General features: G+C 36.7%; 1 protein-coding gene across 4 annotated transcripts in view; it reads right to left on the reverse strand.

Annotated features, from left to right (window-relative positions):
* Window positions 1-3494: 3494 nt before the first annotated feature.
* CSNK1G3 (casein kinase 1 gamma 3) overlaps window positions 3495-17490 on the reverse strand; it is a 70053-nt gene continuing 56057 nt past the window's right edge. The window contains exons 13-16 of one of the 4 annotated variants that reach the window (XM_077171125.1): window positions 12328-12434; window positions 11931-11954; window positions 7028-7119; window positions 3495-5748 (exon numbers count right to left, since the gene is read on the reverse strand). In XM_077171125.1, coding sequence (XP_077027240.1) covers window positions 7062-7119; window positions 11931-11954; window positions 12328-12434 — 189 coding nt within the window. In that variant the 3' untranslated portion in view covers window positions 3495-5748; window positions 7028-7061. Of the gene's footprint in view, window positions 5749-7027; window positions 7120-11930; window positions 11955-12327; window positions 12435-17490 lie in introns of those variants that run through there. The other 3 variants (XM_054651965.2, XM_054651968.2, XM_054651969.2) reach the window with 3 other exon arrangements.

Here is a 17490-nt window from a genome sequence, read left to right on the forward strand (position 1 = left end):
GAAACAAACGGATCTACTCCTCAAAAATTAATTCAAATTGAAGTGGATACCCAAGTTCAGAACCTATGTATTCACAAAAGCAAAAAAAGAAGGACTACTATTGAAGTCTCAAGATTTATATCTCTGAAGCAGTGAAGAACTCTTGCTATTTTGTTTAGGTGCACCACAACAAACTCCCTAGCCAGTGCAAGAAAGGAACAATATAGAAAATACTAAATTAATGTGTGATGAATTTAAGACTCATTTAAGACCCATGCCCCAACTGTCAGCAGGTCAAACCAAGTGCAGGTTTACATAGTCACCCACAGACAACTGCCTCAAAAACCAGATAAATATTTGCAGCTATGCTGTCTCAAACTGAACCACAGAAAGGCAACTGGTCATCTATGGCTCTTCATGTCCAAGCAATGGACAGTCAATGCTAGCACTTCATGCATCTGAAATATAGTATAATAGTACATTCCGAGCATTAATACAGAATTCTGTTGCAAAAGCCCTTCAGGATCATTGAACCCAACCACTCTCAGCACTGCCAAGCCCACCATTAAACCAGGTACCAAAGCACCACATCTACATGTTTTAAGTACCTCCAGGGATGGTGTCTCCACCATTTCCCTGGGCAGCCTGTTCCAATGATTGAGAACCCATTTGAAGAAGCAATCTTTCCCCAGTATCCAATGCAAATCTCTCCTGGTACCGTATCAGGCCATTTCCTCTTGTACTGTCACTTGTTTCTTCAGAGAAGACATTGACTCCCACCTGGCTACACCCTCAAAGTCCCCCCTGAGCCTTGTTTTCCAGGTTGAACACCCCCAGCTCCCTCAGCCACTCTGCACAAGACTTGTGCTCCAGACTCCTCCCCAGCTCTGCTGCCCTTCTCTGCTGCCTCCAGCACTCCAATGTCTTTTCTGAACTGAGGCCCAGAAATGGACACAGGACCTGAGGTGTGGCCGCACCAGCAACCAGTATAGGGGGTCCATCATGCTGGGATTATCCCTGCTCCTACTGGCCCCACCATTCTTGATAGATGCCAAGATGCCTTCCTTCAGGGTACAGCTGGCTTCTGTTAGCTGCTGTTGACCAGCACCCTCAGGTCCTTTGCTGCTGAGCACCTTTCCAGCCATTCTTTCCCCAGCATGTAGCTCTGCATGGGATTATTGTAATGGCAGGACTCAGCACTCAGCCTTAAGGTTCTTGTTCAACTAATTTCAGCCCACTGATCCAGGCTGTCTAAGTCTCTGCAGGACCTTCCTACCCTCCAGCAGATACACATTCCTGCTAACGCAGTGTCGTTTGTAAACTTACTGTGGCTACACTCAATGCCCTGGTCCGGATCACGGATAAGACCAGCTGTCAGCTGAATGTAACCCCATCCACCTCCACTCTCTCCTCACACAGTTTTACCCAGTGAGGAGTGCACCATTTTCAAGCCATAAGCAGCCAGTTTCTCCATCAGAATGCTGGGGGAAATCGTGTCAAAGGCTACACTAAAGCTCAGGGAGACAACATCTAGTCTTTCCCTCATCCACTAAGATCACCTTAAAAAAAGGAGACCATGTGGGCTTATCAGGACTTGTCTTCTGTAAACCTGTGTTGGCTGGGCCTAATCCCCTGCTCATCCTGTATGTGATTGCCATGTGATTGCAATCAAAACTACTTGCTCCATGACCTTCCCCAACACTGAGGGCAGGCCTGTTGGTTCCCTGGATCTTCCTTCCAGCCTTCTTGTAGATGACTATCATGTTCCTTGTATTAGGTCTGGCTGGGATGGGTTCTTTCCCCCATGGCAGCCCTCACCTTGCTGTGCTGTTAGTGACTGGTGAGGTGCTGGTAACAGTGGTGCTTTGGCTACCTCTGAGCAGCCCTGGCCCAGCATCAGCACTGTCTCCCCAAGATTCTGCACCCCCACCGCCAGCAGGCTGGGGCTGGGCAAACCCAGGAAGGAGACATGAAAAAGACAACTGACCCAAACTGACCAAAGGAATATTTCATACTATACAAAGTCTGCTCCGATATAAAGCTGAAAGGCCAGAGTCTATCTTCCAGAAATTCAAGATGGCAGTTCTGCTGATCTGCCTCCTCACTTCTCTGAGAACCAAAATCTCAATAATTTTTTGATCTCTGTGCCCAAGACAGCCTCCAATCACATCACTCAGCAGTCTTTCTTTGCACACAAGTCCACTGGGGACCCAAACACCCTTGAAAGCCAAAAGCCTGGTCTTTCCTGGGTAGTAGCTCTGCTGATATTTTTTTTTCGTAGTGCCAAGTATCTTAAACTTAACATCTTCATTATTAGCTGCAACCAAGACAGCCACTAATCTTCACCCATCAGACTATCTTTAGTCGCAAACAACAGACCTAGGAATGGACCTTTATCAAAAGCAACCTTCTATGTACTTTAGGACCTTGACAAGCTTTTGGAGTGCACACATGCAAACTTTCTGAAGGACAGCAAGGACAAGTTCAGCATCCTGCATTTGGCCCAGGGCAACCACCACTCTAAGTAGAGACTGGTGGATGAAGGGTTTGAGACCAGAGAAGGACTTGGGGATACTGATGAATGAAAAATTAGACACGACATAGCAATGTGCACTCAGCCAGAAAGCCAACCGTGTCCTGGGCTGCATTCAAAGCAGCGTGGGCAGCAGGGTGAGGGAGGGGATTCTGCACCTCTGCTTTGCTCTGGCGAGATCCCACTGCAGTGCTATGTCAGCCCCAGCAAGAGAAACACTTGCAACCTGTTAGAGAAGGTCCAGAGAAGGCAACAAAAATCAACAGAGGATGAGAATACTCCTCCTATAAGGAAAGGTTGAGTATTGGGTTTTTTCAGCCGGGAGAAAAGACAATTCTGGAAACACCTAATTGTGGGCTTTCAAAACTTGCAACATAAAACACAGAGACATTTACCAAGGCCTGTGACAGAACAAGAAATTACAGATAAAACTGAACGAAGGTAGATTTAGACTGGATGTAAGGAAGACCTTTTTTTCCATGGAGGTGGTCAGACAAGCAACTGCAGTAAGTTGCCTGAAAAAGTTGTGGGTACTCAATCCTTAGGAACACTCAAAGTCAGACTGGATGGGCCTCTGAGCAACCTGATCCAGTGAAACATTTCCACACTTACATTAGGAGGGGGTAGTAGAGTTTTGTGCTTGGACTAGATGTTATTTAAGGGCCTCTTCTAACCCAAAACATGTCCTTTTCATACATTTCCTACACCTCTTCAGGTCTTTTTTAAGGTGGCACAGACAGCATTAACTTTAATCCATGAGTAGATTTCAAATGTGTGCATTGAGGTCTCCTAATTCCGTTGCTGTTATCAAGTCTATTAAAGCACATACCAGTAACATCTGTTAAGTAAGCAAACACAACTCTAAGTCAAGCATTATGAGAATCATGCTTTCAAATTCATTCCCATCAAAAGAGATTAGATTTGTTCAGCATATCCTAAAACATTAGTTCGTCTAAGACTGTAGAAAAGGGGGGAAAAAGGCAAATTTTAAAAAACTATCTTTATTTTTTCTTACATTTAAACAGGGATGTATTTCAGTTTTAGACATCCAGCCATTGTTTACTTCATTACTGTAGACAGGAAGAAAAATTATATAAATGCAAATCATATTGGCATACCTACATTAGTGCCAACTGCTTTACTAGAAGAAAACCTTCTTCCGCATTAAAATCAAGCACTTAAATTGCTGAAAAGCTAGTGTCTTGCTAATCATTTCAGCAAATAAACAGCTTTTATATATTCAACCATTGTAAGTCCATAATATTCACACTTTCTTGTTATGGAGTTCAGATCATACAAACACCGTAGAGATGAAAAACCTCCAAGAATAAAACTCACCAGGTGTGCGAGAAATACGCATACCGCATGTACAAGCAACAGATTTGGTCAAGTACTACAAAGGAGGATGTGTTTTCATAAGAGAATGGTCAAGTGACATACTTCTCAGCTCAAACAAAAACAAAGAAAAAACTTTATGAGTCTGAAATAATCAGTAACACACCCTGGTGGAGTGGAAACTTATGACCTGTTACGCAGTGTGTATTTGTAGGCCAAGTTCAGGTTTTCTAAAACAAAACTTAACTGCATGAACAGTAATAATGACAAAGATTGAAGCATACATATGAGCACATAATCCAAACAATAAAATACAATTTTGGCTCTTAATGAAAAATAAATTACAAAATAAAATTTAAATCCTTGTAAATGCAATGATTAATTCAAAGGTGTACCTTTGCTTTTATATACATTTTAAATGCTACCACAAAACAGAAGAAAAATAAATATGTATGCCAAAAGACATTTGTGGACAAATGAAAAAAGAAAAAAAAACGCTACTTAGCTCTAGAAGAATTCTAAAGAAACAGAGATAATTTGTGTTTGGTCAATAATTCTATCTAGTCACTTCCATCTTCCACAGCTCTTCTTCAAAACTGGCAGTTAAACATGACAAAAACCAGAACTCTGTCACTATGACTTTAAAAGAAGCATGTATTTTCTGAAGAAGAAAATACAAAATGGGCTGCCTTGCCTACAGAACTGTTGGTTTGTTCATACTGCAAGCAAGTTCATACTTCATCCAACTGTAGAGAAGCATCTGACACATCCTTGCCATTCTATGATACTAGTGACCTTACACTGCAAGACAAGAAAATTCCAGGAAACAAAAAGTACGAGATTTGGGATGCTCTGGGCTAGTATGCAGTGAAGGCAGAAGTCTAACTCACTTCTATTGCATTTATTTTCTAAATTAAAGAACAAATAGTACACCCCTAACTTTACATGGCATGTCTATATTTTCAAGTTAAAGATGCTGTCAATCATCAACTATCTTAGTGAACATACAGGTTTTCATACTTATTCTGCTTTAAGCAGATTCAGTATTTGCTCTGTAGAGCTCTTTTGAAGGTAATTTGATCTTGTTAACATTACCAGATGTACAACTTAAATTATACAAACATTTGTACTCTTGCACAAACACCCTTGTAATTTCTACTGTACTGCAATATTCATTGTTGGCAAAAGAAAAGCAGGTTTTCAAACCAAAAGGGTATTGGAAATACTTTCTGTTAGTAGCACCAGCATTTTGACAATTGTCAACCAGCATCCCCAGTATCTCTAGACAATGGCAATTTGACTGGAGTAACAATTTGACTAACCAGTAATACTGAGGCAAAAGAAGAAAAACAATGCAAATGTCATAAAATAAATCTTAAGATTTTATTATTTTGCATTATTGTTGTGTATCTGTATTTTTCTTCTTCATTTTTGAAGAAAACCGCTTTAGATACACTGCTACAAACTCAAATAACTGATTTATGACATCCGTCTTCATCTAAGACACTGCTACTACTTCCTAGGAAAGAAGAAATACTTCTCAAGTTCGGTTTTGCTCAAGATACTGTTCATTTTCTATCATTTCATTGGTCCGTATGTTGATGGTCAAAGAAGCACTCCTATTTGACAATATCTTAAAGCTTTCAGAAAAGATGAATTAAAGAAACAGAAGATGGATGCAGAAGAACCAAATCAAAGCACAGAGGCATGATATTGTTTCTCAGAGGGTCCTTGGAAAATGTGTTTATTATGGAGGTTTTTGCTTTGGGTTTTGTTGTTGTTTTTTTAAGATCACAAGACAACAGTTGAACAAATAAGCATTTTCCCATGTTCTGTTTGGTTCTAGTCATTTGTTGCGCTGGATGGTTTTCCTTTTCCTCCGCTTGAATAAGCAGCAGCACCTGCAAGTGTGACATGAATTACATATGATATAAAAGAAACCACAAAACTAAACTATTTACTCTATGTCTCATTTGAAGTACATAGCTCAGGTATAGCCAGCACCACAAGGAACTCATTAAGCTCTATTGCAGGCAATTGATTTATTAGAAAAAGAAACTGAAGTAGAGATATTTTTGACACATTTCACCTTTTTTCATAAAAAGTATCAAACTAAAGCTAAAATGCAAGTAGCTATTAAGCTTGGAGTATTGATGAGAGTATCAAAAGCACAGGTATTATAGACTGACTTAAAAATGCATTTGTAATAAAGAATATTCCATTACCTGAGTACTCTTTCATATTAACTGGCAATATGCCAAATGGAAGCTTGTGCTTATGACTGTGTCACCTAAACTGTGCACTTAAGACACTACTGTTGCTAAAATAAGAAAACAATTTGAGCTGCCTTTGTCAACCAGAACTTAGAAAAACTTTCTCCGAGGCTATTCCACAAGACATTTTAGAGAAAATTCTAATGAACAACATAATTAATGCTCTGACTCAGTGCTGTGAAAATAAGTATTACAGTGAAAAACTACAGCTTAAAAATAAAGAACACTGATAATCCCTCTTCTGCTTAATTGAATACTACATGAATGAAAGAAACTGACAAATACTGTGAATTTCACTTCGCAAACAGAGACAATCTGAAAAGTACCTGAAAGAACATTACAAAATGAAAAAGAGTTGGAGGGAGTTAGATATAGATAATATACAGAAGGACTGCAGAAGTCCAGAAAGAACTTTTGAAAATAAAGATGAAAACAACAAATAACACATGCACACACAAAAAATTCCTTTAAATTGTACTGCTCGGCTTATTTTAAGCAACTCTCAGGTCCTGAACACCACCTTTAAAAATAAAGCTTCACATTGAAGTGTTCACAATGTGTGTGACCAAAACTGAACATGCAAGTTGTCTACTCTAATAGAGCTTGTCCCATGGAGTTCTGTGGTTTGGTTATTGAATTCTCACTTGCAGTGCTATACACTGATGAGTCTTAAACGATGAAGTACAGCAGTAGTGAAAATACAAATGTACTGCATGAATAGCCTTGATCGGTAAATCCTTAAGTCCACCAAGCATTTATGTCACGAAAATTCAAAAGGAATCCAGATTATTTAGTTTGGAATATGGGAAATGGGGAAAGCATTTAAAAATCAGGGAGACTAAGGGTCTAAAAATAAGGTTCTACGGGGGTGAGAACAACATCCAAAGTAAGGGGAGACAGAAGTTACCTTCTCAAAATATCCAAGGCACCCTGTTGCTCAGTCACTGAAAAAGTAGCAGTGGGCAGAGGCAGACCAGAACTGCTCTGAGAGTTACATAACTTTCAGTAGAAAAAAACATTCGTTATTGATGAAGAGGAAGCCCAAAACTAAAATTCAGCAGGGGAAACTACACAGATAAGTACTTTTACAGCTAGCAGAAGTATCATACTGTATTTACTAAATTTGAAGTACTTCTTAAAGAAGAAATATAATTGGTTTTGAATGGTAGGAGCCACTGACTGTAACTGAAATTCCCCCATAACTACTAACCCTTTGTTTAGCATCTGCCTATAACTACTAACATTCATTATCACTTAAGCTTTGAATCTACTTGTAGATCTATGAACCCCAATTTAGTTTAATTTCTTTTTCACTCCAAGTATTTTATATATGCCATGTTTCAAAGCAGTTCTCCTCCCTTTCTATATGAATGATCCTATGATCCTGTAGATGAGGAAATCCTACTCTCATCAGTGATGGTAAATCACTTTTATACTTGCTCAAGATTAGCATGCCTTAGGGAAAGCCCACAGAAAAATTCTGTCTTGATTTATAACATTAGAATATACAGGTTACATAAGTAACTGTAGGAAGATGGAAGTACAGCAGACAATTTATATTCTAGAACACCTATCTAGAATGTTAACTCTTCACTCTTTAAATAAACTTTATTTATATGGATCACAACCCAAGTAGATCATACTTCTTAAACATTTAGGACTACTTGGATGCTCTCTGAAATTCAAGGACACTTTAGGTCTTTTTGCTTTTCTTATTAGAAAATTTTAACTCATCTTTGCTGCAAATCTCATACTGTTTTTTATTCCTTCTCCTACTTCTCTGTCAACCAGAGAAAAAGGGCACCATGCAATGGTAAAATCAAAAGTTCTATTTTTAAGCAACATAAAGCACAGCTTTTTTAGTCCTCTGGTCTTCTGAGTTTGCATAATACTACTATAATGAGTGTAATTTCTATTAACAGTTCTTTTGTTTGGTTTTTTTAAACTATAAAAACTATTCAACTAAATTTCAATTCAAGGAGAAATCATTAAATGCTGAAAACTTTTATTTGGTGTGGAAAAATAAATATCTTAATAATATATAACATATATAAAAAGGACTAAAGGAATGCAAATTCCATGATGAATTGTAAACCAGAGGACTGTTTTGGAAACAGAAACTGAAGTACACTTTAACACTGTGATTTTTAAATCTAGAAGTGCTAGACTTCAAATTGGCTTCCAAAGCCAAATAAATGCAATTTTAAAGTATATGCACCTTTAAATGGGATTATGGTAGAACAGACTCTATTGCCTGACAATAAAATTTCTGAAAGAAACATAACCCTGAGTCAGAGATTCATAGTGCATCATGTCTCAATGAGTATAATTCGTAACATAAATGCAGACTTGTTCTTCAGCATACTGTCGCTAGAGGGTGCTATTGTCACTTTTACATATTACAGATATTACATTGGTCAGAGCTATATTTAAAGCTATAGATAGGTGCTTTATTAAGGACTATTAAACCACAAATTTATTATACTACTCAATATGCATGCAAAATACGGAAGAAGTAAGTTTTAAAAATTTCTACTTCTAGGAAAGGATTTTTTTTAAATAAAGTACTTAATGACTGCTAATCTTCATCTGGAGTTAACATTTCTAGAGTCGGCAGTATAACAACAATCTATAAAGTGCAAAGAATACTGCACTTTTCCTGTACAATCTAAAGTGTCTTTTGAGGTATTATCTGAGGTAGCAATTTCAGCACTATAGTTTTGAACAGTTTTTGTTCTTCCTAGGTCATTACCATATCTTTTTTCCTGTTAAATACCCTTCCTTCCAGTTGAACAGTGCCTTAGGCCAAAATTCTAAAGCAACTTAATTTGTCATTTGTGTTTAGACAGCTATGTTTTTATATTTGCCATCAAGCACGTGGCAGGCACTTGACTGCAGCATTAGTAGCCAGTGTTTAAAGTGGCAAAAAAGATGCAAGGTGCAAAAAGGACAGATCATACAATTATTTCCTTTTTGCCCTTCTCTGCCTTTCCACAGAAGAGCCTTTTGGTTATCCAAATCACACATGTTTCATAGAAGCAACTGTTCTGTGGCTAGCAAAGAGGAAAGACAGGTTAATTACTCAGTGATAAATGAAAGAGCATCTGTAGAAGACTATAGATAGATCTGCAGATCCCCAAGTGTCAGGGCAGCAGAGTGATCAGGTTAGTTTTCTCCTTGCTTTACAACTTCATTAAGTAACAACTCAAATAGGGCAGAAAGCAACTTTTCTAAAAACCCAAACCAACAAAAATAACCAACAACCCCCTCCACCCACAACACTCACAAACAAAAAAACCAAACCCACCAAAATTCCCAAAACACAACACCCACTGCTAAGTCATGCTAGCTACACACCCACCATGAAAATGACATGGCATAAGATTTAGAATATATACTGCATGTGAGTAGATAAATAATTACTGAGCAATGAAATGTTTGGTTAAACGTTGGTTAAACGTCCCAAAACAATAAAATCCTTATAGAATTAGAAAACTCCAAACTTATCCTTTCTGATTCACAGGATTTCACCAAAATGGTAGCAGAAGCTCAAATATTCACCTAAATTACACTTATGTTCACAGTTAAAATCCTACATAATGGGGACAATCCCACATGAGGGACACCCCTTTTAAAATCTTTTAAATGAAGATATAGTCATGCTAAGTTTCTAAAACTAAGGAAACATCTAAAACAAAGAATGAAGCATTTCTAAATAAGATTCAAGGTTGTCTTTTCAGAGTATAAGGAAACATTACAAACAGAAGATATGAGCAAGAGAGGTTAGCTTTGTTCATACTTTCAGGCAGAAAAAAAGATTATGAAAGAGGCACGAAGTTAGACATATCCTTGCCATCCAATGTCTCCTTAGAACAAAAAATATGCATGTCACAGACATGAAGGATACTAGTAATCCCATTCCCTTAACCTGTTCCACAGTGTAAAATCTATAAACAAATGTTTGAATGTGTCACAACCCCTTTTGATATTAGGCTTGTAATTATGATGTTAAAATGTAAAATTAAAATCTTCTAAGTGCTCTTTCTGAAAAAATATGTGTACCTATGCATTGAGGTTTGATACTAAAGCTGGAGAAGGGGCGAGGGTGAGTGGGCGCGCATGTATATTAATTAACTGCTAAAATATAAAAGAACTTCAAAATATAGAAAACTACCCCCAGTAAAACCTCTAGTCACTCAGAAAACTTGAGTTTAAACACAGTGCTGAAACACTAATTTGAGTGTTACATACTCAAAAACAAGAAAATCAATCTAAAGAGCAGGACACTGAGACTAGTCATTTTGTCTGTAACCAAACTAATTAAGAGTAGGCCAAAAAGGTCAGGGACAGTATATTTGTCCATTATGTATTCGTATCAGAAGAAGTGAACTCCTACACTTCTCAAGCAGCTGAGCATCTTGGCTCCTGAGAATTCTCTTAACTTTCTGCAGATAACTAATTAAAATAGAGAACTAGAAATGGATTTAATTGTGCTAATCACTACTCAAAGTACAAGAAATTTAATCTTTTTCTGTGTGCACATGAGCTGAGCATAAGGAAGATTATCACTGTGCTTATTTGAAGAGAGGGGATAGGGAATTTAGCTATGGGCAGCCTATCAATATCCCTGCCCCTTAGGATTTTTTTTTTGTTTCAAATATATATAAATATATATATATATATACACATAAAAATCAGAGAACTGATATATTTTTGACAATAAAATAATACCATATTCCACAAAGATGGCAGCAAAGAATGTAGTTCTCCTCAGTGTTCACAGAAAGCCAGTGTAAAAACGTGGCCCTACAGACACTGCCATTCAAAATTATTAATTACACATGCAAATAAAGCTTACCTACCAGAAACAGAATTTGTGGAACAATTGCTTCAAATGTAAAAGCAAAAAATTTCACTCTGAGAAATTTCCCTTTTATCTAAAGTCAGGAAAATGGGTCCTAGAAAAATTGCTGCTAGTGAATTGCTCTGCTACTAATGTAGCAGAGCAATAATGCAGATACTAATGTATCCTTCATACCTGTGTGCCTTTATTTTATGATAAACTAAATCCATACCCTTTATTTTATGATAAACTAAATCCATACCCTTTATTTTATGATAAACTAAATCCATACCCTATTTCAAGCACAATTATAAAAAGAAACATGTTAGAATTCATATCACCTTTAGCTACCAAGATTATTGTTCTGTACTATTTTTCAAGTCCAAGTTTACTACTCAAATACATAAATATTAGTTGTCTATCCCATGGTAACAGACCTTAATATTTTTCCCTTCCATTGCACTGGATATAATTAAGAATTAAGGAACTCTGAAGTTATGTTTTAGTGATTAGTTAGAAAGTTGTCACAGACTAATACTTTGGTAAATAGTTTGTTTACAGAGATAATTGGAAAAGTTCAAACATTTGCTAGCAATTATTACTTATTCATGCGAATTATTTTCCAGATGTTAATACACTAGCTGAATGCTACAATATCTGAAAAGAATGTTTTCCCCTTTCAAACAGAATAGAAAATAAGAAAAAATATTCTAGTACCCATTAAAAAGGTTGATGTAAAGTACATCACAAACTACACAACTTAAAAGCAAACAGGCTTTGAAGCAGGCAGAACAGCTCCTGAAGGTGGCTTTTTGTAAAAACAGTTAATTGTTTCACAGAATTAAAATTTATTTTGTCATTTCTAAATAGATATTTAATTTTTAAGTTTTCTGAAGTTAGTTTTAAACAAAATGAAAAGAACAAAGCTCCTGGGGCTATTTCTGCCTGCCTGTGCTGTATAACTCACCACATGTTCAACACTTTCTGGCAGCTATACAGAAAGAGAGCAAAGGAAAAAAGAGAATCAGAATACAATATAGAGGAAGAATTTTACATGTTCTACGGCTTTTGGTAGTCAGAACACTATCTTAAAATAAATATTTCAAAATGAGTTGAAACATCAAAAATGCATGCACTTCTCTAGCCAGCATAGCAAGCATGTCATTCAAGGCTTAGGCTAAAAAATCACAAGCTACAGGAACTCTACTAATTAGAAACTTAAAGACAAAATTAAGTATAGCACTGTAGTTTTGCTCCTCACCAATGACTATTCAGTTCAGACAACATTTTCTGAAAAACTATATAAAAAAAAATTGAAGCAGCTGAGCACAAAAGATGCAAAGAAGATAAAAAGAAGGACATACTTTGTTTCATCCATTACTTCTACTTCTGCAGGAGCTGTGATGGGTGCATTTGAACGGCCTGCAGTTGGGTCATCTGTGTTCAGCTCTCCATTTGTTGAGCTTACTACCTGAAATCAGAAGAAAGAACCTGAAATTATACTAGTGCCAGACATACATTTGTTAATTCCTAAGGTTCCAATACATCTTAAAAAACCAGTATTTGTTGTTATTTCTATAGTTATTTTTATTCCAGTAACAGTATTTTCTCCAGGTTCAATTCTGGCATCCCTGTGCTCTTGTAATTCTCCTTTCATATCTATTATTGGAACTAACCTCTACAATGAACTCAAAGTGAGTGGATAAAGCAAAGCAACTCTGTGGATGCCATTTACTAATCTCCCCCACATCTCTTCAGAGCCCTAAGGGAAGGCACTAAGCACTTTTCCAATACCTATTCAGTCGGTCTAACCCTATTTCTGCTCCTTCAGTATGTTTATGCTCCTTGGTTTAGCTCTTTATATTCACACTGAATACAAAGGTCTGCTTCAGTTGTATCTCAAAGAACACTCACCAGAAAAGGGAAAAACTAAGGCTGTCTTCTAGACATAAGAGTATATGGTCTCTGATTTTTAGGACACGAAAACATCTACTGCCAAAAAATTTATAAAAATTAGATTAATCTTCATTCCCATTAGTTTACCATGAAATTTCTAAGTAAATTGTTCAAGTCACCGTGAAAGCTGTGGTTCTCCAGGAATATTTGTTTGGACCTAAACCAAGTGGAACCCAATATTCCCTCTCTCAGTTCCTGTCAGCTTTCCTGCATGACAAATGGAGCCATTCCAGAGGTCTCTCCATTATCAACTCCACAGAATACAAAAAGGAAGATGGTTAACTGGCATAGACAAGTGCCTACCTGATCAGAGCTGTTGACAGTGCTAATTGACCCACTAAAGTGTTGACTTGACACCATGGAAAGGTCTACCAGCTATTAAATAGCAGCAACTGCTCAGCAAGCTAGCAAGCACAAAAATGTAATTCTGGACAAATAATATAAAAGTTTGCAGAAAACATCTGTAAACAATTAATCAGCTATAGAGCCACTAAGAGTAGTCTGTAATTCAAGATTATTACCAGCTGTTGTCTGATGGTCAGAGATTAAAGTAGATGAGAAAGAAAATCACTACCATAATATTATTTCCCTCAGTCTTCCAAGCTCTCCTCTTGTTATAGCAGTTATGTCTCATCTATTTATAACCAGAGCTAAGAGCCTAGCCTATTGAGGTTTGTTTTGTGGTTCCTATTGTAACTAAGTACTGCACCTCAGAAGTTTGCTGCACTCAAGGCATTTTCCATGCCTTTTGCTGACATCAGGCCAAGTTTTCTTCTTTTTCAAATTTCACTAAAATAGGAACCACTGCTAAAAAAACCCTGCAGGCTCATAACAAAATAAATTATATGCGAGATTGCAGGAATCTAACTACTTAAATTTTAGTCAATATAACTGAAGGAATCATGGGAGACTGGACTTTATTCCTGCAATGATAAGTAAGACACTGGAGTTTCAACTAGGTGTCTTAAGCTTAGTTTTGTATCACTGGGCATGGAAGAACCACTTCACATTCAGTGGCAGAAATAAGTAGGAATTGTACTTTAACAAACCTTAAGATGGTGAGGCAGGCATCCTGAACCAAATATCCTAGGTTACTAGTTACTGGGTTTTACAGAGTCACAGAATATTCTGAGTTGTCATCATTACATATTTACTAAGAACAGGGATATAGTATTATCCCAACCACCTCGCTAGGTATCTTACTGTGAAGGTCATTTAATTGTTTCTTGTAAAATATCCAGAGTGGAAAAGTGCATCAGAAGTATTTGCTAATTAAGATAGGTGCAGTCATAAAAATATAAGGGTAAAAAAACTTTTCTCAACTTGACCATCAAATGAGTCTGGTTCCAAAGGAAGCACAGAATGCTTATGGCTGGAAGGGATCACTGGTGGGGTCATGCTCACATGGAGCTCCCTGTGCCTAACTATATAACTAACCACAACTATAGCCTGCACTAATCCATATAAAGCAATGTCACTCAATTAATATTGTAGTCAACCTTGCCTGCAGCCCTTATAGTACAGGATTTCTGCTCCATAATCTAAGCTTAAAAAGAACCTCAGATCCACGCTCAAGACTGAGTAAAAGTGGTTGATGAGAAACAGAAACCCTCAGTTTACTCAAACAGAAGTAGGGTACATCAAGAAATAGCAAGACTGGTATATGGCTCTTTCTGGACAGGAAGCAAACACTGTACTTAGCATTCCTGACTGCTGTAAAGAACAAGTCACAGTCTGCAAAGGCACTTGCAAGAACTCCTGTTCTCTTTTCCTAACAAAAAATGAAAAAATGTATGACTTTTACACAGATATCAAACATACTGGCCAACTGCAGCATCTGTGGGGCATTCATATGACACTTTCCTTCACACTTCTTTCCCAGGAGCACCTGTTCAATGATATCTATCTTCTTGGACATCACATTTAAAAAAAGAGATCAAACTTAACTACGTACACATCTTCATTTGAATTGGAAAATATGATAGTAGGTGTATAAAAATCCTTCCTACATGAGTAATATTATAAGTATTATGCATGTGCTGTACTAATCTAAGCTGACTTCCTCTCTAAAGGAGCCAAAATCACCCTCTGCTGGGGTCAATGCACTACTATGTGGTAAGAAAGAACAAAGCTTACAGCAGCTTATTTTTCAAACTGACTTCAAACTCAGCCATACACATTCACCAAATACATAAACAAATTCCATGAAGTGTCTGTTGCATGACACAGTTTAGATGGGAGAAACATGAAGTTCTTCTTTCTGGAAAGAGTTACAACCACTGAAAGCATAAGTGAACCAAAGCGTATATAGTATAAATCCAAAAATCAGGATCATTCATGCTTCTCCAGAACCACAAATGACCTGAGTTCCACTGAAATCTACTACTGCTGAAAGCAGCTCTAGGAGCTCCTCACTAATTAAAGAGAATGAAACTAACAAAGACTCATACAAAGGAGCACAAGAGATACGCAGGACTGCTTCAATTTCACTGTCAGTAAGGCTACCAGGTGTATGAATTTAATTTCACATTACCTCAGTAAATTACTTTGCAGTATGACCTAAAAAAGCCTTTAATAAGGCAAATTATTACATTTTTCTTTCCAACTATGAGCGAATCATCTCAAAAATCTGCACAACAGAGGCAGAAAGATATGGGAACATAACAGAATTGACCAAGAATAAGTCATCCAGAGGACATCGTAAGCACTGAAGGAGTGGTACACCAAATTCTGTAGCCAGAATATACCACAAGTAAGGCACAATGAAAATTCATCACAGTAGATCCACATAAAAAGCTATAACTTCAGGAGAGAGAAGCTACATGAAACTAAGTTTGCTTTAAGAGAAACTTTGAATTTAATTTCTCTACTTGTGACTCAAGTTGGAATGGATTTTGATGAAATCAATAGCCTGATGAAAAAATGAGAGGCACTATTAATCTCTTAGAAGACTTGAATACAACTACAGTGAAAAAATTAGGATATTTAAATCATGGTTTTGCACCTAAAAATTCTGTTACAAAATGTATATGAACATTCTTCCCTGAATAGTAACATAATTACATTTCAAAAACCAAATACTTTAAAAGTTTCAAATTAGAAGTATTGCAATATTCAAGATTAACTTAAGCTACTCACCTATTTTCAAGTGGGAGAATAACCACTAAACTGAAAACCTAAAACTACTTTAAGCATTTTTATAACTTCATCCTGGTTTAAATTTAGTTCCTTCAAATTTAATCAGTTCTTTAAAAGTTTTAAGAGCACCTATATAAAGAAGCATATGCATCACTGGTTATTTCTTGATACTCACTATGCCATGAGGTAGAGAAACAAAAATTCCACCCACTACCTATTAGTGACACATTCATTGTGACATAGACTGATTTCTTAGATACATGGTCCTCTGGAAGCTTGACAAAGGCCATTTATAACAAGACACACTTAAACCTAAATACCAAATCCCTAAATGATGACATTAAATCTTCAGTCTCTATACTTTGTTCTAGATTAGTACACAAACTGATCTTTTACTTGCTATGTTCAAAAATCAGTTAGAAAGTCTGCCATAAAAAGCAAATTTTGCTGATTTTCATTACTGTAGTCACAACAAGGAATTGCAAAATTTTGGAACAGACATAGAAAAAAACCCCTTAATCCCATTAAGAATCTCAGTAACTGAATTCTCCACTCAAAAAATAAAGCCAGTCTACATCTCCAAGGAATTCATTAGTGATACTACACAATTCTTTGTTTTACCTTCAAAAAGTTTTCAGGAAAGACAAAAGAATAAAAGTTATCACAATACCTTTTTAGTTCACAAAAGCTCAGCAAAATTGATTTGTTTCATCTAACACTTTACTATCTTGACTTCTTGAAGGAGAGGAATCAGGCAACTGAAAACTACTTACATCAAATATAAAAGTCTTTCAAGCAGTTCCTAAGTACTTTACCAGGAACTCTTTAACCCAATCTTTCCATCTAACCTCCTTTTAAAGAATTTCCCAATGGGAAAAAAGAAAGAGAAAAGGTAAGAGAAAGAAGACCAGTTAGTAAGTAATGGAAAAAAAACTAATGGAACAGATTAATATAGTCTTTATGAGTGCGCAAGCAGATTGCAGCTCATGCAGAGAAAAAAATAATTCAGTGTTGTTCTCAACTGACATTTTGAGAAGTGAGACAAACTTATGAGAACAAACGCACAAAAGTTGTTGAACAAATTGCGGGGAGGTGTGAGTTGATCATTAAGAAGTCTGCATGAACTAGAAAAACTGACTGATGTAAGTGGAAGAAGGGATGTCTTTCTTTTACAACTCAATTTCCTAGTACTATTTGAACTTTAACTGAATCTACAAAGTAAAATTAGACATGTCTAAGCACATAAGGATGTTTTGTACACAAGCCTAGGGTCTGGGAAAAATTAAATTAGTACAAAAAGTAGAACAATATCTGTTAATGAAATACCAGTTTGAACCTCAATGGTTCCCACTTCAACTTATCACTAACAGCATACAAATGTATGCTAACAAACATACATCACCAACATTCAATTCCCTCAATGTTAATATGTC

This window comes from Agelaius phoeniceus, chromosome Z (assembly GCF_051311805.1).
Source record: "Agelaius phoeniceus isolate bAgePho1 chromosome Z, bAgePho1.hap1, whole genome shotgun sequence".
In the NCBI taxonomy this organism is placed as follows: domain Eukaryota; kingdom Metazoa; phylum Chordata; class Aves; order Passeriformes; family Icteridae; genus Agelaius; species Agelaius phoeniceus.